This window comes from Mandrillus leucophaeus, unplaced genomic scaffold (genome assembly GCF_000951045.1).
Source record: "Mandrillus leucophaeus isolate KB7577 unplaced genomic scaffold, Mleu.le_1.0 Scaffold524, whole genome shotgun sequence".
NCBI classification, from domain to species: domain Eukaryota; kingdom Metazoa; phylum Chordata; class Mammalia; order Primates; family Cercopithecidae; genus Mandrillus; species Mandrillus leucophaeus.
In genome coordinates, this window is record NW_012105631.1 from 1,150,301 (window position 1) to 1,166,707 (window position 16,407).

General features: G+C 36.7%; 1 protein-coding gene across 1 annotated transcript in view; it reads left to right on the forward strand.

The window, feature by feature from the left end:
* The window catches only part of SYNE1 (spectrin repeat containing, nuclear envelope 1), a 570,706-nt gene that overhangs the window by 146,806 nt on the left and 407,493 nt on the right, over nt 1-16,407 (forward strand). Inside the window, exons 9-11 of the mRNA XM_011996807.1 lie at nt 3,762-3,958; nt 6,705-6,814; nt 10,645-10,695. Of these exons, the coding sequence (XP_011852197.1) occupies nt 3,762-3,958; nt 6,705-6,814; nt 10,645-10,695 (358 nt within the window). The remainder of the gene's footprint in view (nt 1-3,761; nt 3,959-6,704; nt 6,815-10,644; nt 10,696-16,407) is intronic.

Genomic DNA, 16,407 nt, shown 5'->3' on the forward strand with positions numbered 1-16,407 from the left:
AAAAAAAAATAGTGCTCTCAAAAAGTATTTTCTCATAGCAATTTCAATGGAATTTTCAGTTGACCATATAAGTATTTTGCCGTCTGATGTGGTCAGGGGTAAGTACTTTCATGTAGAGTATGCTTTTGTTTGATTTTCCTAAACATCAGGTAAAATTACTCATTTTTTATCTTGTTTTGCATGCTTAAATCTAATCTGAATTTGATTCTCTACTTCTGGAAAACAGTTGTAAACAAGTACTTATTATAAAATATTGAGGTGCTAAACATAGGGAGTTCTATTTTTAAGGTGTTTGAAGAGCAAAAATAAGAAAATAAAGAGAAACAGAAAGGATGTAATTAGTGTTACTAATTTATGTTGTTTTGTTTAACTTTTAAAGTGTGTTGCTGGTTTTCTAATTCGGGATATGTTTTCATGATTCAAGTTGTAGTCAAATATATTTCTGAAAACAAAGCTTTGTGGCACTTTAGAATCTGAAGTAGAAATGAAATTAAAAAAACCCTTCCCACATTGCTGGAACACTGTTTAATTGCATCCACGGTGGCATTACTAATGTCTCTTACAACTTAACTGGGTAGGGAGAAGACTGGTGACTGCGTGCTGATGTGTCACGATGCTATTGCAATTAAACTTTACAATAATGTCAAGGTGGTATTCTGTGGTCCATTGCTTCACACGGCATTAAATTAACCAAAAACAAATTGATTTTCTTTTAATAAAACAGTAGCTTGAAGTAAACTCAAATTTAATGCTGTTGGAATTATCCAGCATTTAATTTAGTTTCATGCATGCTATGTTGGGTTTCGAAGATGTGCAAGAGTCTGGTGACAGCTCAAAGTCATTGCTACAACTTATATATTGGTAACATCAGTGGAAGTTTTACTTTCCTTATCTAGGCCAATGTCCAGAATCCTGGGCCTGAGGATTCTCCACCCGTGAGCAATCTATAAGATCCATTTCTTTTGTAGCTGCATAAATTATAGAGGTTTGGGGTGATGACTTTTCTCTGCCATAAAAATTCTGTAATGAACACATGATTCCATGATGCTACCAAACCGTTGCTAATTTTTTCTAAAAACTGCCTTTTATACTATCCCGGTATGTACTTTTCAAGCAACTTATTATCTAACATGTGTGAAAGACTTTAGAATCTGTATCCATTTTGAGGTATGAGTGATGTTATTCCTAAAATCATAATATTTCGTGGGACTCTAGTTTGGAAGTTCATCACACTCATAAGATTGAAGATGGTGGGAAATGATAAAACATCCAGTAAACACTAAACTAGTTATCAGGATGTATCCACTGTTTTCATATAAAGTTTAAAAATATTTGAGAAATAAATTAAAAAATGGTTTCAGTAACATATGATAGTTAAGTCCTCTAATTTTTAAAACTAATTTCATCCACTATCAGCACATATTATCAGAAATAAAAGCATTAAGTTATAGCATATCTTACATTTACATACCTATTATCACATATATAAGCAGAACAATTATATTTTTGGACAAAAATTAGTAAGGTAACAAAATAAATATATGTGTAGCCATAGTTATTCAAAGTAACTTGAAGTAAATACATATTAGAGGTCAGAAATGCTTATAAATTGGTCACCCTTCATCACTTCTTTAAATGGTGTGTCTAAGTTTTCTTTGGGTTTGTATCTAAAATACTCAAATAAGAGGTTTAAACTAAAACTTTTAAGGAATATTACCTACTACTTTAACTGACTTTAACTGATGTAATAGGAAACAGCGTGTGTATGTGTGTGTGTATGTGTATACCTACATATATTTTTTCAACAAATATAGAAGAAATAAAACATGCTGAAATGTTTTTAATTATTTCAGTATAGTAAATATTTAGAAAAGCATATTATGTCTTTCTCTTTGAAAATGTCTAAAACAATAAACAAGTTCAAGAAAATTAGAAATAGCTAATTACATGGTGAATATTTATTAACTAATTATGTATTTACACCCCACTGAATTTTGTTAAAAACTAATTTGAAGTAGCTTAACAGGGTAAAAAAACATTTTTAAATGAGGAAATGTGGGCAAAGAAAAATAAAATTAAGTCAGAGATGGATTACAAATGAATAGATAAAAAGGACATACTGTTCAACCTGCATGGATGTCAGCTGTCTGCTGAAAAAAATTATATCCATACTACCAGAGAAATAAGCTTGAAAATAACTAAGAGAAGATTCAAGATTACTTTACAATTACTGGAATCTCATAAAATTGTTTTTAGGATATTTGTAGATGAAGCCAATGATCAGGCTCAATGATGCATAATATATTTTATGCAAACAGTGTACATTGGTAAAACATGTTTTAAAGTGAATGAGAAGTTGTCTGCAATAAAATTTAAGGATAGGCTGGGCGCGGTGGCTCACACCTGTAATTCTAGCACTTTTGAGGCCGAGGCGGGTGGATCACTTGAGGCCAGGAATTTGAGACCAGCCTGGCCAACATGATGAAACCCTGTCTCTACTAAAAATACAAAAATTAGCCAGGTGTTGTGGCACATGCCTGAAATCCCAGCTATTTGGGAGGCTGAGGCACAAGAATCCCTTGAGCCTGGGAGGTGGAGATTGCAGTGAGCCAAGATTGTGCCACTGCACTCCAGCCTGGGCAACAGAATGAGTGAGACTCTGTCTCAATAATAATAATAATAATAGTAATAATAATGGACATTTATAAACTTGTTATATTAATCAGCATACCATTCAGGTTGTATTTTTCATGAAAATTTTGAAATTTTAGTAAACATTACTTGAGTGATATTTTTGCTTTATTTAGCAACAACTATAAGGTTAATGAGACTAACTTTTTAAAAAGAAACTACCAGATGACCAGATGACTTTATCCATTGAATGTTCCCTAATTAAGTGATCATATTTGCAGGCCCTCCACTTAATCAAGGGGTACAGCTAATGCTCAAAATCATCTTTACAACTCTGTTTTCGGAACTGCCTTTATAATTGATAAATTACATGTAGAAAAAAAAATCATTCATTATGAACTTGCCTCATTTCTGCTTTCCAAAGGCAAAATATGACTACTAACTTGAAATCAGTTTCTTAATAACTGGCTTTGAGTTAATCAAATCCACCACCAAAGAAAAAAGATTTACCACCAGGGCTTTGCCCTCAAGACAATTACAAAAAAGGAGTTTACAAAGTTTTATTGGTGGAGTAATTGGAATTATTGTTTGCATTTAGGTGGAATACAGGGTCCCTTGTGAACACTTGAGAGATATAATTGCAATATTTGCATTTGTCTGTTCTATTGCATTGGAAAGCATTCAGCCACATTATCTTAGTCTGTAATAACCTGTGTACAACACAGTGCTGCTTCCCATTAGAAACGTGTTAGATCTCTCTACAAAAAATATACAGTGGTTAATTACTATCACTTTTGGCATCTTTATAATTTGTTTTCTTAAAATTTTTCAGCATTTTTCTCTAAATTGATTTTTCTTTATAAAATGAATGTAAAAATATGCTTTAAATTAACTATCTTAATTACCGAAAAATCCAACATAGAAATCTCTAAATATAGAACTGGAATTTCGACATCTTATCTTGTTACCCCCTAAAAATTTTGTTTTCCTTAATTTTTCTCAAACACAATGAACTGATACAGTTCTCTGCATATTGTTGGTGAAAAGCACTGAATTTTGCATGAGGCCTTGAAGAAAGTCCTTGTATCTATTCAGAATGTGACATCATTTTATGTTTTTATAACACAAAGGCAGACTGGAATAGAAGTAAAAGATTTTGGGAAGAGTTGGAGAAGCGGGGTTGCCTTTCATTCAGTTATTCATGCCATTCGACCCGAACTGGTGGACTTGGAGAAAGTGAAAGGCAGATCCAACCGAGAAAATCTGGAGGATGCTTTCACTATCGCCGAAACGGAACTGGGGATCCCAAGACTGCTAGATCCTGAAGGTAGGCTGAATAATCATTGACTGCTGTATATGTTAACACAGAGGGTTTACATGTCTTTTTCTTTTTTCTTTTCTTTTCTTTTCTTTTTTTTTTTTTTTTTTTTTGAGACGGAGTCTCGCTCTGTCGCCCAGGCTGGAGTGCAGTGGCGCGATCTCGGCTCACTGCAAGCTCCGCCTCCCGGGTTCACGCCATTCTCCTGCCTCAGCCTCCCGAGTAGCTGCCACTACGCCCAGCTAGTTTTTTTGTACTTTTTAGTAGAGATGGGGTTTCACCATGTTAGCCAGGATGGTCTTGATCTTCTGACCTCGTGATCTGCCCGCCTCGGCCTCCCAAAGTTCTGGGATTACAGGCGTGAGCCACCGTGCTCGGCTGAGGGTTTAAATGTCTTAACTTTCTTAAACTCAGAAATACACATGACTGCCAAGATTCTTCCAAGCCGGAAAGCTGGAGAAAAGTGGGAAGTAATAGTATTTTCCTGCATCAATTTTCTTCTGGATAAATATCTACCACCTTGGTTGGGGTAAAATATGATTTCATTGCTCCAAACAACACTTTGGCATTGGTATATCAGTCAGGTGAACGGGACTTAATATACTTAAGGGTGGAATGAAAGTTTTAGAATGAGGGGAGGGTGTATGAGGGGAGGGTGACAGGATAATATATAATCTCAGAGGTCTGGAAGATGTAGATTATTCATACTTAGAAATGTTTTTAACCATGCAGTGTTTTGGTGTCAATCAGCAAACTACATAAATATTTGACTAATAGTTGTCATTTTAATTGTTTGGTACATTTTTTTGGTAAGGCTGTGAGTGTTAAGACTTTTTGGAAATGGAATGAGCTCTTTCAAGCCTTCAAAAGACAATTTAGATGCCTTTGATAAACTTTTATAAACTAGTAAGTTGTTAGCTATGTTGAAACAAAAGTATCAAAGTGAAGTTCCAAATGTCACAGATAATTTATGTGGGTTGTCAATTATGGATATTTATATCAGTGAATGCAGAAATGTAAATACACAGTGAAAGCAAATTATTTTTCCCCTCTCCTCTCTACCCTTCCTGGCCTCTGGTAACCACCATTCTACTCTCTATCTTCATGGGATCCACTGAAAATTATTTTTAACGATGGAATTTCAGACTGAACTTCCCTAGCTCTGAAACAAAGAGGATAGACTTGTGTTTCTAAGAGTAAGTTACAGAGACCCAGTTAGGTTTCTTTGAAGATGAAGGGCCCCATAGAGATTCCTTGACATTTTAGGATTCTGTTTTGAGTCCCACTCTGCCCCCACCCCTACTTTCACTAGGATATCAAAGGGCTTTCTGCCTTCTCTCTGCACAAAAATAAATCAAGGGAAAAACACGTATTCCAGCCATCAATTTCAGAGGATGTAACAGAGCTGACATTATTCCTAGAGTGGGATGAAAAAAGAATATACCTGATTCTTTCATATCCACCAGACTGCAAGATCTTAATATTTTCTTTGATGGTCAAAAACTGAGGTTGCCTAAATACAAGGCTATCCTAGATATGAGACTTTCTTCTAATTTCTTAATGAGAACTTCCCCTTCAAAAAGTTATTTAACCAACTTGGATGTATAAGCTTTTAGGGATACAGATTAAGTACTCCAAGTCTATTATAAAAATGATTTTATGATTTACATATATAGTTAACAGCATATACTATGTTAAATCATGTATTAAATATTGCTTTTCTTTCGACTTTCATATTTCCTGAAAAAAAAGTTTTAGTCAACGGTTTGACTCATCAACTTTGAGTCATTTAACCAATTTCAGAATTTGTTATCTTTGCTTCCTTTTAAATGGTGTGAATTGTAGCTCTCTTTAAACCCTACATTGGAAGTCTTAGAAATTATACCTCTGACCAAAAAGAACTTGTACAAAAGATTAGATTAGTTTTATACTTTATTGTAGCAATTTGGTTTGCTTTTTGCTCTATAAATTGCTCTGAAGACATAATCATTTTCTGCCTTTAAAATTGATATTTAAAAGACTTGTTTACAGCATTTTTTACTTGTGCATTCTTACTTCCATGTATAATTACTAACTCTGTATAAATCTATTTGCCTGATTTGTACCGTTTGTATTGGATAAATATCTATAAGCTTCAAAATCACGGTGATTGAGGCCTTCTCAGGCAGTTTCCCTCGAAGAGTGCTTGATTGCTCAAAGCACTGTAATTTGGAGAGAATGCTCCACAAAGAGGCTGCCCAGGAAATGGAATATAAGGCATCTCCCTTTCTTCTAAAGTAAAATTTGTGGGGGCAGAGAAGAGACTTGTCTATATTTGGCCATATATACTATATGAACTGTCATTCAGTGTCACACTTGTAAGCATTTTTGTACTACCCATTTATGCCAGTTCTAAAATTTACATATTATTTATGTTCAGTTAACTAGACAGAATGTTTGAGTAACCATACAGTATCTCATATTTGTGAAATACTGTCTCATGAGATACTGTATGTCTTATTTAAATGACATATATGCTACTTTCTTAAATGCCGTTTGTTAAAATGTATCATCTTTCTGAGTAATATAATTTCCATCATGTAATGTCCAGACTAAATTTGATTTACCCTCCTCCCCCTCCAAAATTCTAAATAGTGCTTCTGTTTTCCTTCTGCGTTTAGTGTTTTTGGTATGATAACTAGATATTAAAGCTTGTATTATTAAAATCCAATGAATGCTAATTAATTTATTCACATTTCATTTTTTGTTTTTTCAGATGTTGATGTGGATAAACCAGATGAGAAGTCTATTATGACCTATGTAGCCCAGTTTCTGAAACATTATCCTGACATCCACAATGCAGGCACTGATGGGCAAGAGGATGATGTAGGTATTTGCTTTCTTCAAGTATTGCTAGTATATGCAATGACGGTGACTCAGATTTTTGAGTATGCTGTTCTCAAAAAATTAAATTTGAATGCATTTTAATATGAGAGCAACTGATTTAAAAAAGATACCACCAAATGGGGGGATGATTAAAGGAAAAGGTTTTTCTGGTTTGCATGTTGAATATGTTAGAGAAAGCATTGCTGATAATAAATGTAAGACTATGTGATGCGATACACTCAAATTGAGAAAAGATAGCAGTGTTGGGAACTCCATTTTAGTGATCTGAGAATTGAAGTAATCGTATTTCTGTCATACATTTGAACATCTAGATCTTGAATCCCCTTGCTCTGGTTGATCTGATAAAATCTAATTTTGACTTTTGGATTTTAATATATCTATTGACAGCGAACATATGGGAAGTAAGGCACAATTTGTAAAAGTTCTAATTATTCACTGTGGTTAGATTTTTCAGGCTTTAAATAATTTAAATAACATTAACATTTTTCATGCTGCTCAAATTACATGTTAATTGTCATAAATTTTTTAAATCAGGAAAAAAAGGAAAAGGAAAAAATTGTATTTGACCTTCTAGAGAGAACTTATACTAGAAAAAATTAATATGTTGATGTTAATTTCCAACATTTGCATATGTATATGGAAGATACATATAATATTTTAATACAAATAGAATTATAGTATCCATACAATTTTATAATTTCCTTCTTCCATGGACATTATAAAGAATTCTGCAGGTCATCATATGTATGTACAGTAATTTATTACCCAATCTTAATAGCTTTAATTTGTAATTTTTGTTGTTATAAGCAATGCTTTTATGAACAATCTTATAATAAAACATTGTTCTAAGATTCTCTCGCTCTCTTTTTTTTTTTTTTTTTGAGATGGAGTCTTGCTCTTTCGCCCAGGCTGGAGTGCAGTAGCGCAATCTTGGCTCTCTGCAACCTCTGCCTGCCAGGTTCAAACAATTCTCCTGTCTCAGCCTGCTGAGTAGCTGGGATTTCAGATGCACACCACCACGCCTAGCTAATTTTTTCTGTTTCTAGTAGAGACTGGGTTTCACGTGTTGGCCAGGCTAGTCTCAAACTCCTGACCTCAAGTGATCTTCCTGCCTCTGCCTCCCAAAGTGCTGGGATCACAGGCACGAGTCACCACGCCTGGCTAAGATTCTTCTTTAGAAGTGGAATTCCCAGACTAAAGGGCATACAAAATTTTAATGCTTTTAAAAATGTTTTTTGAATTGCCTTGTAGAAAGTTAGTCCTATTTTACACTCCAGCCAAGACACCAGACTGCCTGCTTTCCTGTTTATTAGCAACGGATATGACCATTCTTTTAATATTTTTGAAGTAGTGTTGTATTCTATTTTTAATTATATAGACAGGTGGATTCACTGCTGAACTTTAATTTAACTAGAAGGTGCTCCTCTTCTTCCTTTCTCCTTTCCTCCTAAAACAAATAATTATAAGGTAAATGACATCAGGAAAAAAATAAATGGAATTTTCAAGATGAGTGTAAACCTGTCTGTCTTCATTGTTCAGGTCTCAACTGGAGTTTTCAGAGCAGTTTGAAATGAAAATGAAGAGTAATAAGAAAACCAAAAAATGTAAAATATGTTTTCTAAATAGACTTATAAGCATACATAAAGAAGAATAAGGCCAAGGAGCATAACCAAAAGCTTACAAGTAGACATTATGCCAATAGTTAGAAACCAGTGACTTCATAAAAGAATAAGCAAAACAGAGGTAACTCCTGTTTCCTAGGTCTCTTAGATGAAATTAATCTGGCATTTGATAGAACTATGTTAGCTTCTTAAAAACAGTAAGTTCAGGAAACCTCTTTTGTTCCTTGTCAGGATTGGAGCACAAACATTGGCCACCAGAGTGACTTATCTATAGTTATTACTAGTAAAGTAATTGTTTCTAAAAAGCACCACAAACGGCTAAAGCAAAGACTCCATGTGCAAATGCTGGCATGGATTGATGCAAATATTTTGGAGTCATCTGGGGCTTGCTGGATTTTGACAATATTGTTGTGTGAATAAGAAACTCTGTAAGAAAACACATTAGACTTACCTCATATAGCACAGAGAAAATCCATCCAAACTTCCATCTGGTTTTTATATGTGAAGTCCTTATATTACCCAGATGGATTTATATCTAATTTGGTGTCTGTGGTTTTACCGTTTTAGAGTCTCTGACATTAATCATCTCTCCAGATTAGTAAACTTTGTGGCTGGAAACATCTAAAAACACAAAAGGAGATGCTTTACTTAATGCTCATGAGCAGGAGTTTAATGCAAAAATTCTCAGAGATTTGAAACACACAATCTATTCATATAAGCTTTTTAATATACTTTACTAAAGAGGTTTTATTATTTTCAGAGGTTACTTTAATCATCTAAAAAATAAATTCTGGTCATTAAAAAAATTCCCTCTATCCCTTTCCTAAAAAGAGGATGCATATGATTTATTCAGGCTTATCTCAAAAATTATTTTTGAGGAAAAGTTATTGGAAGCGTTGCCCTTTTTTTTTTTTTTTTTTTTTTTTGAGACGGAGTCTCGCTCTATCTCCCGGGCTGGAGTGCAGTGGCCGGATCTCAGCTCACTGCAAGCTCCGCCTCCCGGGTTCACGCCATTCTCCTGCCTCAGCCTCCCGAGTAGCTGGGACTACAGGCGCCCGCCACCTCGCCCGGCTGGTTTTTTGTATTTTTTTAGTAGATACGGGGTTTCACCGGGTTAGCCAGGATGGTCTCGATCTCCTGACTTCGTGATCCGCCCGTCTCGGCCTCCCAAAGTGCTGGGATTACAGGCTTGAGCCACCGCGCCCGGCCGCGTTGCCCTTTTTTAGTGGCATTTGTCATGTAGTGCATAAGCATCTAAAATTGAATATTTCGAATAATGTATTTTTTGTTATGATGTAGGGTTTATATTTGTTTAACACAGTTAATGGTCACCTAATTCTGTCTAGCGAACCTTTAATATTTTGTAAACTATGCATATTAGTTTTGAGCCCCCACCTCAAAGTACTCAGTATTTGTCACTCAGTTCTTACTCTCTTAATTTATTAAATAAAAAAAAATTTCTTGGCATGAACATATCTATCAGGCTTTCATTTTTGTGTGTATTTGATTTATATATCCCCTTTGTGATTTTATTTGAATTAAATATTTTATGGCTACCATTTTAAATATGATTTTCTTACTGAAAATCGACATCGCCATGTTTTTTTAATCTCATCCAATAAAACTGATAAACTTCCCCCTTAAGATATTTCTTGAATAATTAGCACTCAGTCGTAAATAAACAATATAGGCCTATTGACTTATCTCATTCACCTTCTAAACTTTCATTAATTTTTTCACCCATCCGTTCTTCCATTGCCACACACATTCCTGACTGCCCTAAGAAGCACAACACAGGCTTAATTCTTATGAGGACAAAGAAACATGTGTGCTGTGTATATTTACAGGGAAAGTAATATGAGTTCATATACCTCTTCTTTACATAGTTCACCTTCTAAAATATTTACTGTTGTTTTGAGACATGTTTACAAAATATATAGCTACATATGATTATTTCAAGTTAAAATAAAAATGTCATTTTCTAGAAAACGAGGTTGTCTTATTGGAGTTGAATATTTTTGTATTTTCAAAAGCTATGAAAATGTCTTAAAGTAATTATACCCTTGAAATGATCACCTATTTCTCTAAAGGCAGATGCCTCTCCATTTATTTTTCTTCTTGTTTTCTAAATAATTTTTGACCCTGATTTATATTATATTTCTATATATTATCTTTTCGTATTGTTAGGAAATACTTCCAGGTTTCCCATCTTTTGCAAATTCTATACAAAATTTTAAGGTAAGATTTAAGTAATCTTGCATTGATGACCTCTTTCAAACATCCTGCATTCTGTATCGTTTTAGTCATTCCCTTGCATGTTTTTGTCTTTATGTATACATTTCTTTTAATACTTTATTCGCATCATTTGCGTTTCCTTTCTAACAGAGCAAATAACATACATATGTGTTATCAAATGTTAGTGATAGTCTAAGCTACTCCCATGCACTTGCCCATTAATCTTTCATTATAAAATGGTATCTATCAATTAATTTCTTCTTTATAATAATAACACTAATACAAAGAAGGACTTACAGTAACTATATTTGGTGTCTTTAATGTGACACAGAAAATAAAAACAAAATAAAGGTTTAGTTTTGTATCTTAAAATGTTAGCAGAGAATCAACGAACAAGGTAAGTATTTGGTTACCTTGTCGGTCTGAGTTTCCTCACTCTCCTCTGCTCAGTATTGGGTCTCGTGGTTTAGTAAAGTTCATGACATGTAGTAGGTGCTCAAAAGATATTAGCAGAATGAATGGTTATGAATTGCTGTCCATATCCAAGTTATTGAATGCATGTCCCATATTTTAGCTTTTCCATTTTTCTTTATGTTCCGTCTAGGCTGCAGGTTATATATTGTATTGATATATTGTATTTATATCAACATAAATCAGAAGTAACTAATTTCATATCAAATACTAAATTTTTTAAATGTCATGCTCCATAAAGTTGAGTTTATGTATATGTGAACGTGGTACACAAATGTAAATGTGGTTTATGTGTGTGTGTGTGTGTGTGTGTGTGTATGAGTGAATGAGAGAGAAAGAAAAACAATAAAGTGAAAGAAAAAGTAGACAGAATGCTGACAGTATAGCTGCTTGGAATTTAGATATAAGCAATAGGTTGCCATGTCTTCTAATGTGTGTGAAAGTTATCAGTTGAAGAAAAACCCTAGACTAATGGGCTATAAATATTGTTTTGTACTTCATTTTTCTCTTAGAAAGAAGAATCTTGAGTATATAAATAGCGACATCCTTCTCACCTTACTGCAATCTGCTAGACACTTTCTAACCATTAGAAAGTCATTTACTAAATAGGCTCTAATAAAGTTATTTTAAGAACATAACCCTTTTCTTTCAGATGACTTTGTGTAACAAATAGCTCCTCTTCAGGGCAGTCAAGTGCTTTTTAAATGCAGAAGTTGATGAGCAGCCTGTCCTCAGAGGCTCACAATGAAGCCCTGTGCTCACTGTTAGATGGGTCACTTCTGGTGGCCACACTGACCTCTGGTACCTTGGAGACACACCAAGAACAAGTTTTCTCTCTGCGCTCATAAGAATGTGGTATCAGTCCTTTTCTGGGCATGAGAATCAACTGATAATAAAACATGTACCTTCATTATATTCACCTGTTCATTCAGAAAAGACATCCTGGGAAGAACTGAAGCTTTATAGTCTTGGGCTCCAGTTCCATTTCTTTCTGCTTTTAACTATGTTTCTAACTCATCTCTTATTCTGCAATCATATATTGAGTGATTCTGAGTGCCAGACACTGTGTTAGATGAGGGAGATTAAAAAGATACCTAAGGAGTGTCAAACGCGTCCATGTGAAGAGTCCACCAAACAGGCTTTATGTGAGCAATAAAGCTTTTTAATCACCTGGGTGCAGGCAGACTGAGTACAAAAAAGGAGTCAGCAAAGGGAGATAGGGGTGGAGCAGTTTTATAGGATTTGGGTGGGTAGTGGAAAATTGCGGTCAAAGGGGGTTTTTCTCTTATGGACAGGAGTGGGGGTTACAAGGTGCTCAGTGGGGAGCTTCCGAGATTCATTGTCCAGGATAAAGAATTTCACAAGGTCAATTGATCAGTTAGGGTGGGGCAGGAACAAACCACAGTGGTGGAATGTCATCAGTTAAGGCAGGAACTAGCCATTTTTACTTCTTTTGTGGTTCTTCAGTTGCCTCAGGCCATCTGGATGTATAGGTGCAGGCTTGGGCTCAGAGGCCTGACATTCCTGTCTTCTTATATAAATAAGAAAAACAAAACAAAATAGTGGTGAAGTATTGGGGTGGTGAAAATTTTTGATGGTTGTTTCTCTGGGCTGCTTTGAGTGGGATTAGGGGCGGCGTGGGAACTTAGAGTGGGAGAGGTTAAATTGAAGAAATATTTTGGGGGAAGGGGTGATATTGTGGGGTTGTTAGAAGGAGGATTTGTCATATAGAATGATTGGTGATGGCCTGGATGTGGTTTTGTATGAGTTGAGAAACTAAACAGAAGACACAAGGTCTGAATAAGAGAAGGAGAAAAAGAGATATTAAAGAACTAAGAATTGGGAGGACCCAGGACATCCAGTTAGAGAGGGTCCAAGGGGGTTCAGCATAATTATTTGCTTGGTTGGCGAGTTTTTGGACTCTATCCTTGAGTTTTTTTATGTTGTCATATACCAGGCCAGATTGATTTAGGTAAAAACAACACTTTTCATCTAAAAATATACAGAATTCTCCTTTTTCAGCAGTAAGTCGAGGCCTATTCCTGTCTTCTTATATTAGTAAGAAAAATAAAACAAAATAGTGGTGAAATGTTGGCATCATGAGGGGAAGAGGAAGCTGTTCGGTCCTATTTGCAAATTGAATTTTGGCAGTAAGGAAAGCTAGTGTGCATGTGCCTGTCCAATTAGCAGGTAGACACATGTAGGTAGAGGAGCCACAGAGGAAGAAGAGACCTTGTACAAGGCAAAACTGGAAATGCAAAGTGAAAAGATGAGGAGTACTAAAAGAGGTGTCTTGTACCCAGACTTATAGATAAAGTTTCTGTGCCGCAAAAGAAATAGCACTCAAATATAAAATTTTCTTTTTAATTCTCAGCAAGGCAAGGTACTTCTATAGAAGGGTGTGCCCTTACAGATGGAGCAATGGTGAGCGCACACTCGGACAAAGGAGGGGAAGGGGTTCTTATCCCTGATGCACTGTGGCCCCTGCTGCTGTGTCGTTCCCCTATTGGCTGGGGTTAGACTTTACAGGCTAAACTAATTTCCACTGGCTAATTTAAAGAGAATGATGGGGTGAGTAGTTTGGTGGGAAAAATGGTTACAGAGCAGGTAATCAGAATGAGTCAGGACAGAGCAAATAATCAGAATGAGTCAGGGTGGAGCAGGTAATCAGAATGAGTGAGGGTGGAGCAGGTCATTGAAATGAGTCAGGGTGGAGCAGGTAATCGAAAAAGGTTGCTTTATGAGGAAGTTAAGTTTAAAAGTAGAAGGCAAAGAATTGAACCTACTGACATAGTGATTCTTTGAAAAGAAATTTAGAACTGATGTCTAACACTAGGGATCCAGCTAGGGCAGCAGCCATTAGAGGTTGTAATGGGCATTGATGGAACAACTAGATAGAGGGGGAGGCTAAATCGAGAAATTATGTCTACAGAAAGGAGGAGATGACCACGGTGGCCTTCTTAGACCCTGAGGGAAAGGCCTCTACCCATCCAGTGAAAGTGTCTACCCCAACCAAGAGGTATTTTAGTTTCCTGACTTGGGGCATGTGGGTAAAGTCAATTTGCCAGTCCTGGGCAGGGGCAAACCCCTGAGTTTGATGTGTAGGGAAGGGAGGGGGCCTGAGAAATTCCTCAGGAGTGGTAGAATAGCAAATGGAACACTGAGAAGTAATTTCCTTGAGGATAGATTGCCACGATGGAAAGGAAATGAGAGGTTCTAAGAGGTGGGCTAGTGGCTTGTAACCTACATGGAAGAAGTTATGAAAGAACGATAGAATGGAATGAGCCTGTAAGACTGGAAGGAGGAATTTTTCTTGGTCCAGGAACCATTTGCCTTGAGTGGGGAGGGATTGATAGGTGGAAACTTCAGTGAGAGAGTAAGTAGGAGTGACTGATGAGAAGGAGAAAAACTGGCCGTGAGGGACATAAGTAGGAATACCGGCTGCTTCTTTAGCTGTCTTATCAGCATAATTGTTGCCTTGAACAATGGGGTCTGAGGCCTTTTGATGGCCTTTGCAGTGAAGGACTCCAGCTTCTTTTGGAAGTAAAGCAGCCTTGAGAAGAGTTTTTATTAAAGAGGCATTAATGATGGAAGATCCTTGTGTAGTGAGGAAACCTCTTTCTGCCCATATAACAGTGTGGTGGTGCAGGATATGGAAGGCACATTTAGAGTCAGTATAAATATTGATGTGTAGTCCCTTTGCAAGAGTAAGGGCCTGAGTTAAGGCAATGAGTTCAGCTTGCTGAGAGGTAGTGGAGGGGGGTAGAGCAGTAGCCTAAATGGTAGGTGCGGAAGATACTATTGAATAGCCTGCCTTTGCTGGTGAGTGGTGATTAGGCCTGGTGAAACTGCCATCAATAAATCAAGTGTGATAAGGGTGAGGAACAGGAAAGAAGGAAATATGGGGAAATGGAGTGAATACCAAGTGGATCAGAGAGATACAGTCATGGGGGTCAGGTGTGGTATCAGGAATAATGTGGGAGGCCAGATTGAAGTCCAGGCCAGAAACAATGGTAACTGTAGGAGATTCAACAAATAGTGAGTACAGTTGAAGGAACTGGGGGGCAGAATGTATACGCATCAGGTGTGAGGAGGAAAATAGATTTTGAAAGTTATGGGAACTGTAGATTGTAAGTAGAGCATAGCTTGTGATTTTGAGGGCCTCTAAAAGTATTTAAGTGGCGGCTGCCACTGCATACAGATATGAGGGCCAGCTCAGAACTGTGAGGTCAAGTTGTTTGGACAGAAAGGTTACAGGGCACAGTTCCGGCTCTTGTGTAAGAATTCCAGCCACACAGCCCTGTACTTTGGCTGCGTGTAATGAAAAGGGTTGGGATGAGTTAGGGAGAACTAGCGTGGGAGCAGCTTTTAGGGCTGTTTTTAAGGAAGAGAAAGAGGAGTGGGGAAAGGATTTAGGATCTATGGGGTCAGCTGGGTTTCCTTTTGTGAGTTTATATAATGGTTTAGTCAGGATGGCAAAACCAGATATCCAAAGACGAAAGTACCTAACTATGCCTAGGAAGGAAAGGAGTTGTTGCTTTGTAGAAGGGGCTGGGGTTTGGGAGATTAGCCAGACACAATCAGCAGGGAGAGCATGTATGTTTCTATGAAGAATTATGCTGAGATAGGTAATGGATGAGGAAGAAATTTGGGCTTTGGCGGGGGAGTTGCAATATCCTTTTGAGAATAGATGTTGGAGGAACAGGAGGGTTCCTGTTAGGAAGATTTGTAGGAGGGGCTATAAAGTAGAAGGTCGTCAAAATATTGAATAAAGTGAGAAGCAGATGGACAGAAAGTAAAGTATGAAAAAGGGCTTGACTGAAGTAATGGAGGCTGTCCCTGAAGCCTTCAGCAGTACAGCCCAGGTAAGTTGCTGAGACTGATGGGTGTCACGTTCAGTCCAAATGAAAGCGAAGAGAGGCTGGGATGAAGGATGTAAAGGAATAGTAAAGAAAGCATCTTTGAAATCCAGAACAGAAAAATGGGTTGTGGAGGGAGGTATTGAGGATAGGAGAGTATATGGGTTTGGCACCATGTGGTGGATAGGCAAAACAATTTTGTTGATAAAGTGAAGATCCTGGGCAGGCTTTAGTCCTCTCAAAGCCTGTTGTGGGATGGCATACTGGTGTTGAGCAGGGTAAGGGTGATTAGGCTTTAATGGGATAGCAATGGGCGTGTGATCGGTTGCCAGGGAGGGAGTAGAGGTGTCCCATACTTGTGTGTTAAGGTAGGGGGATACAAGAG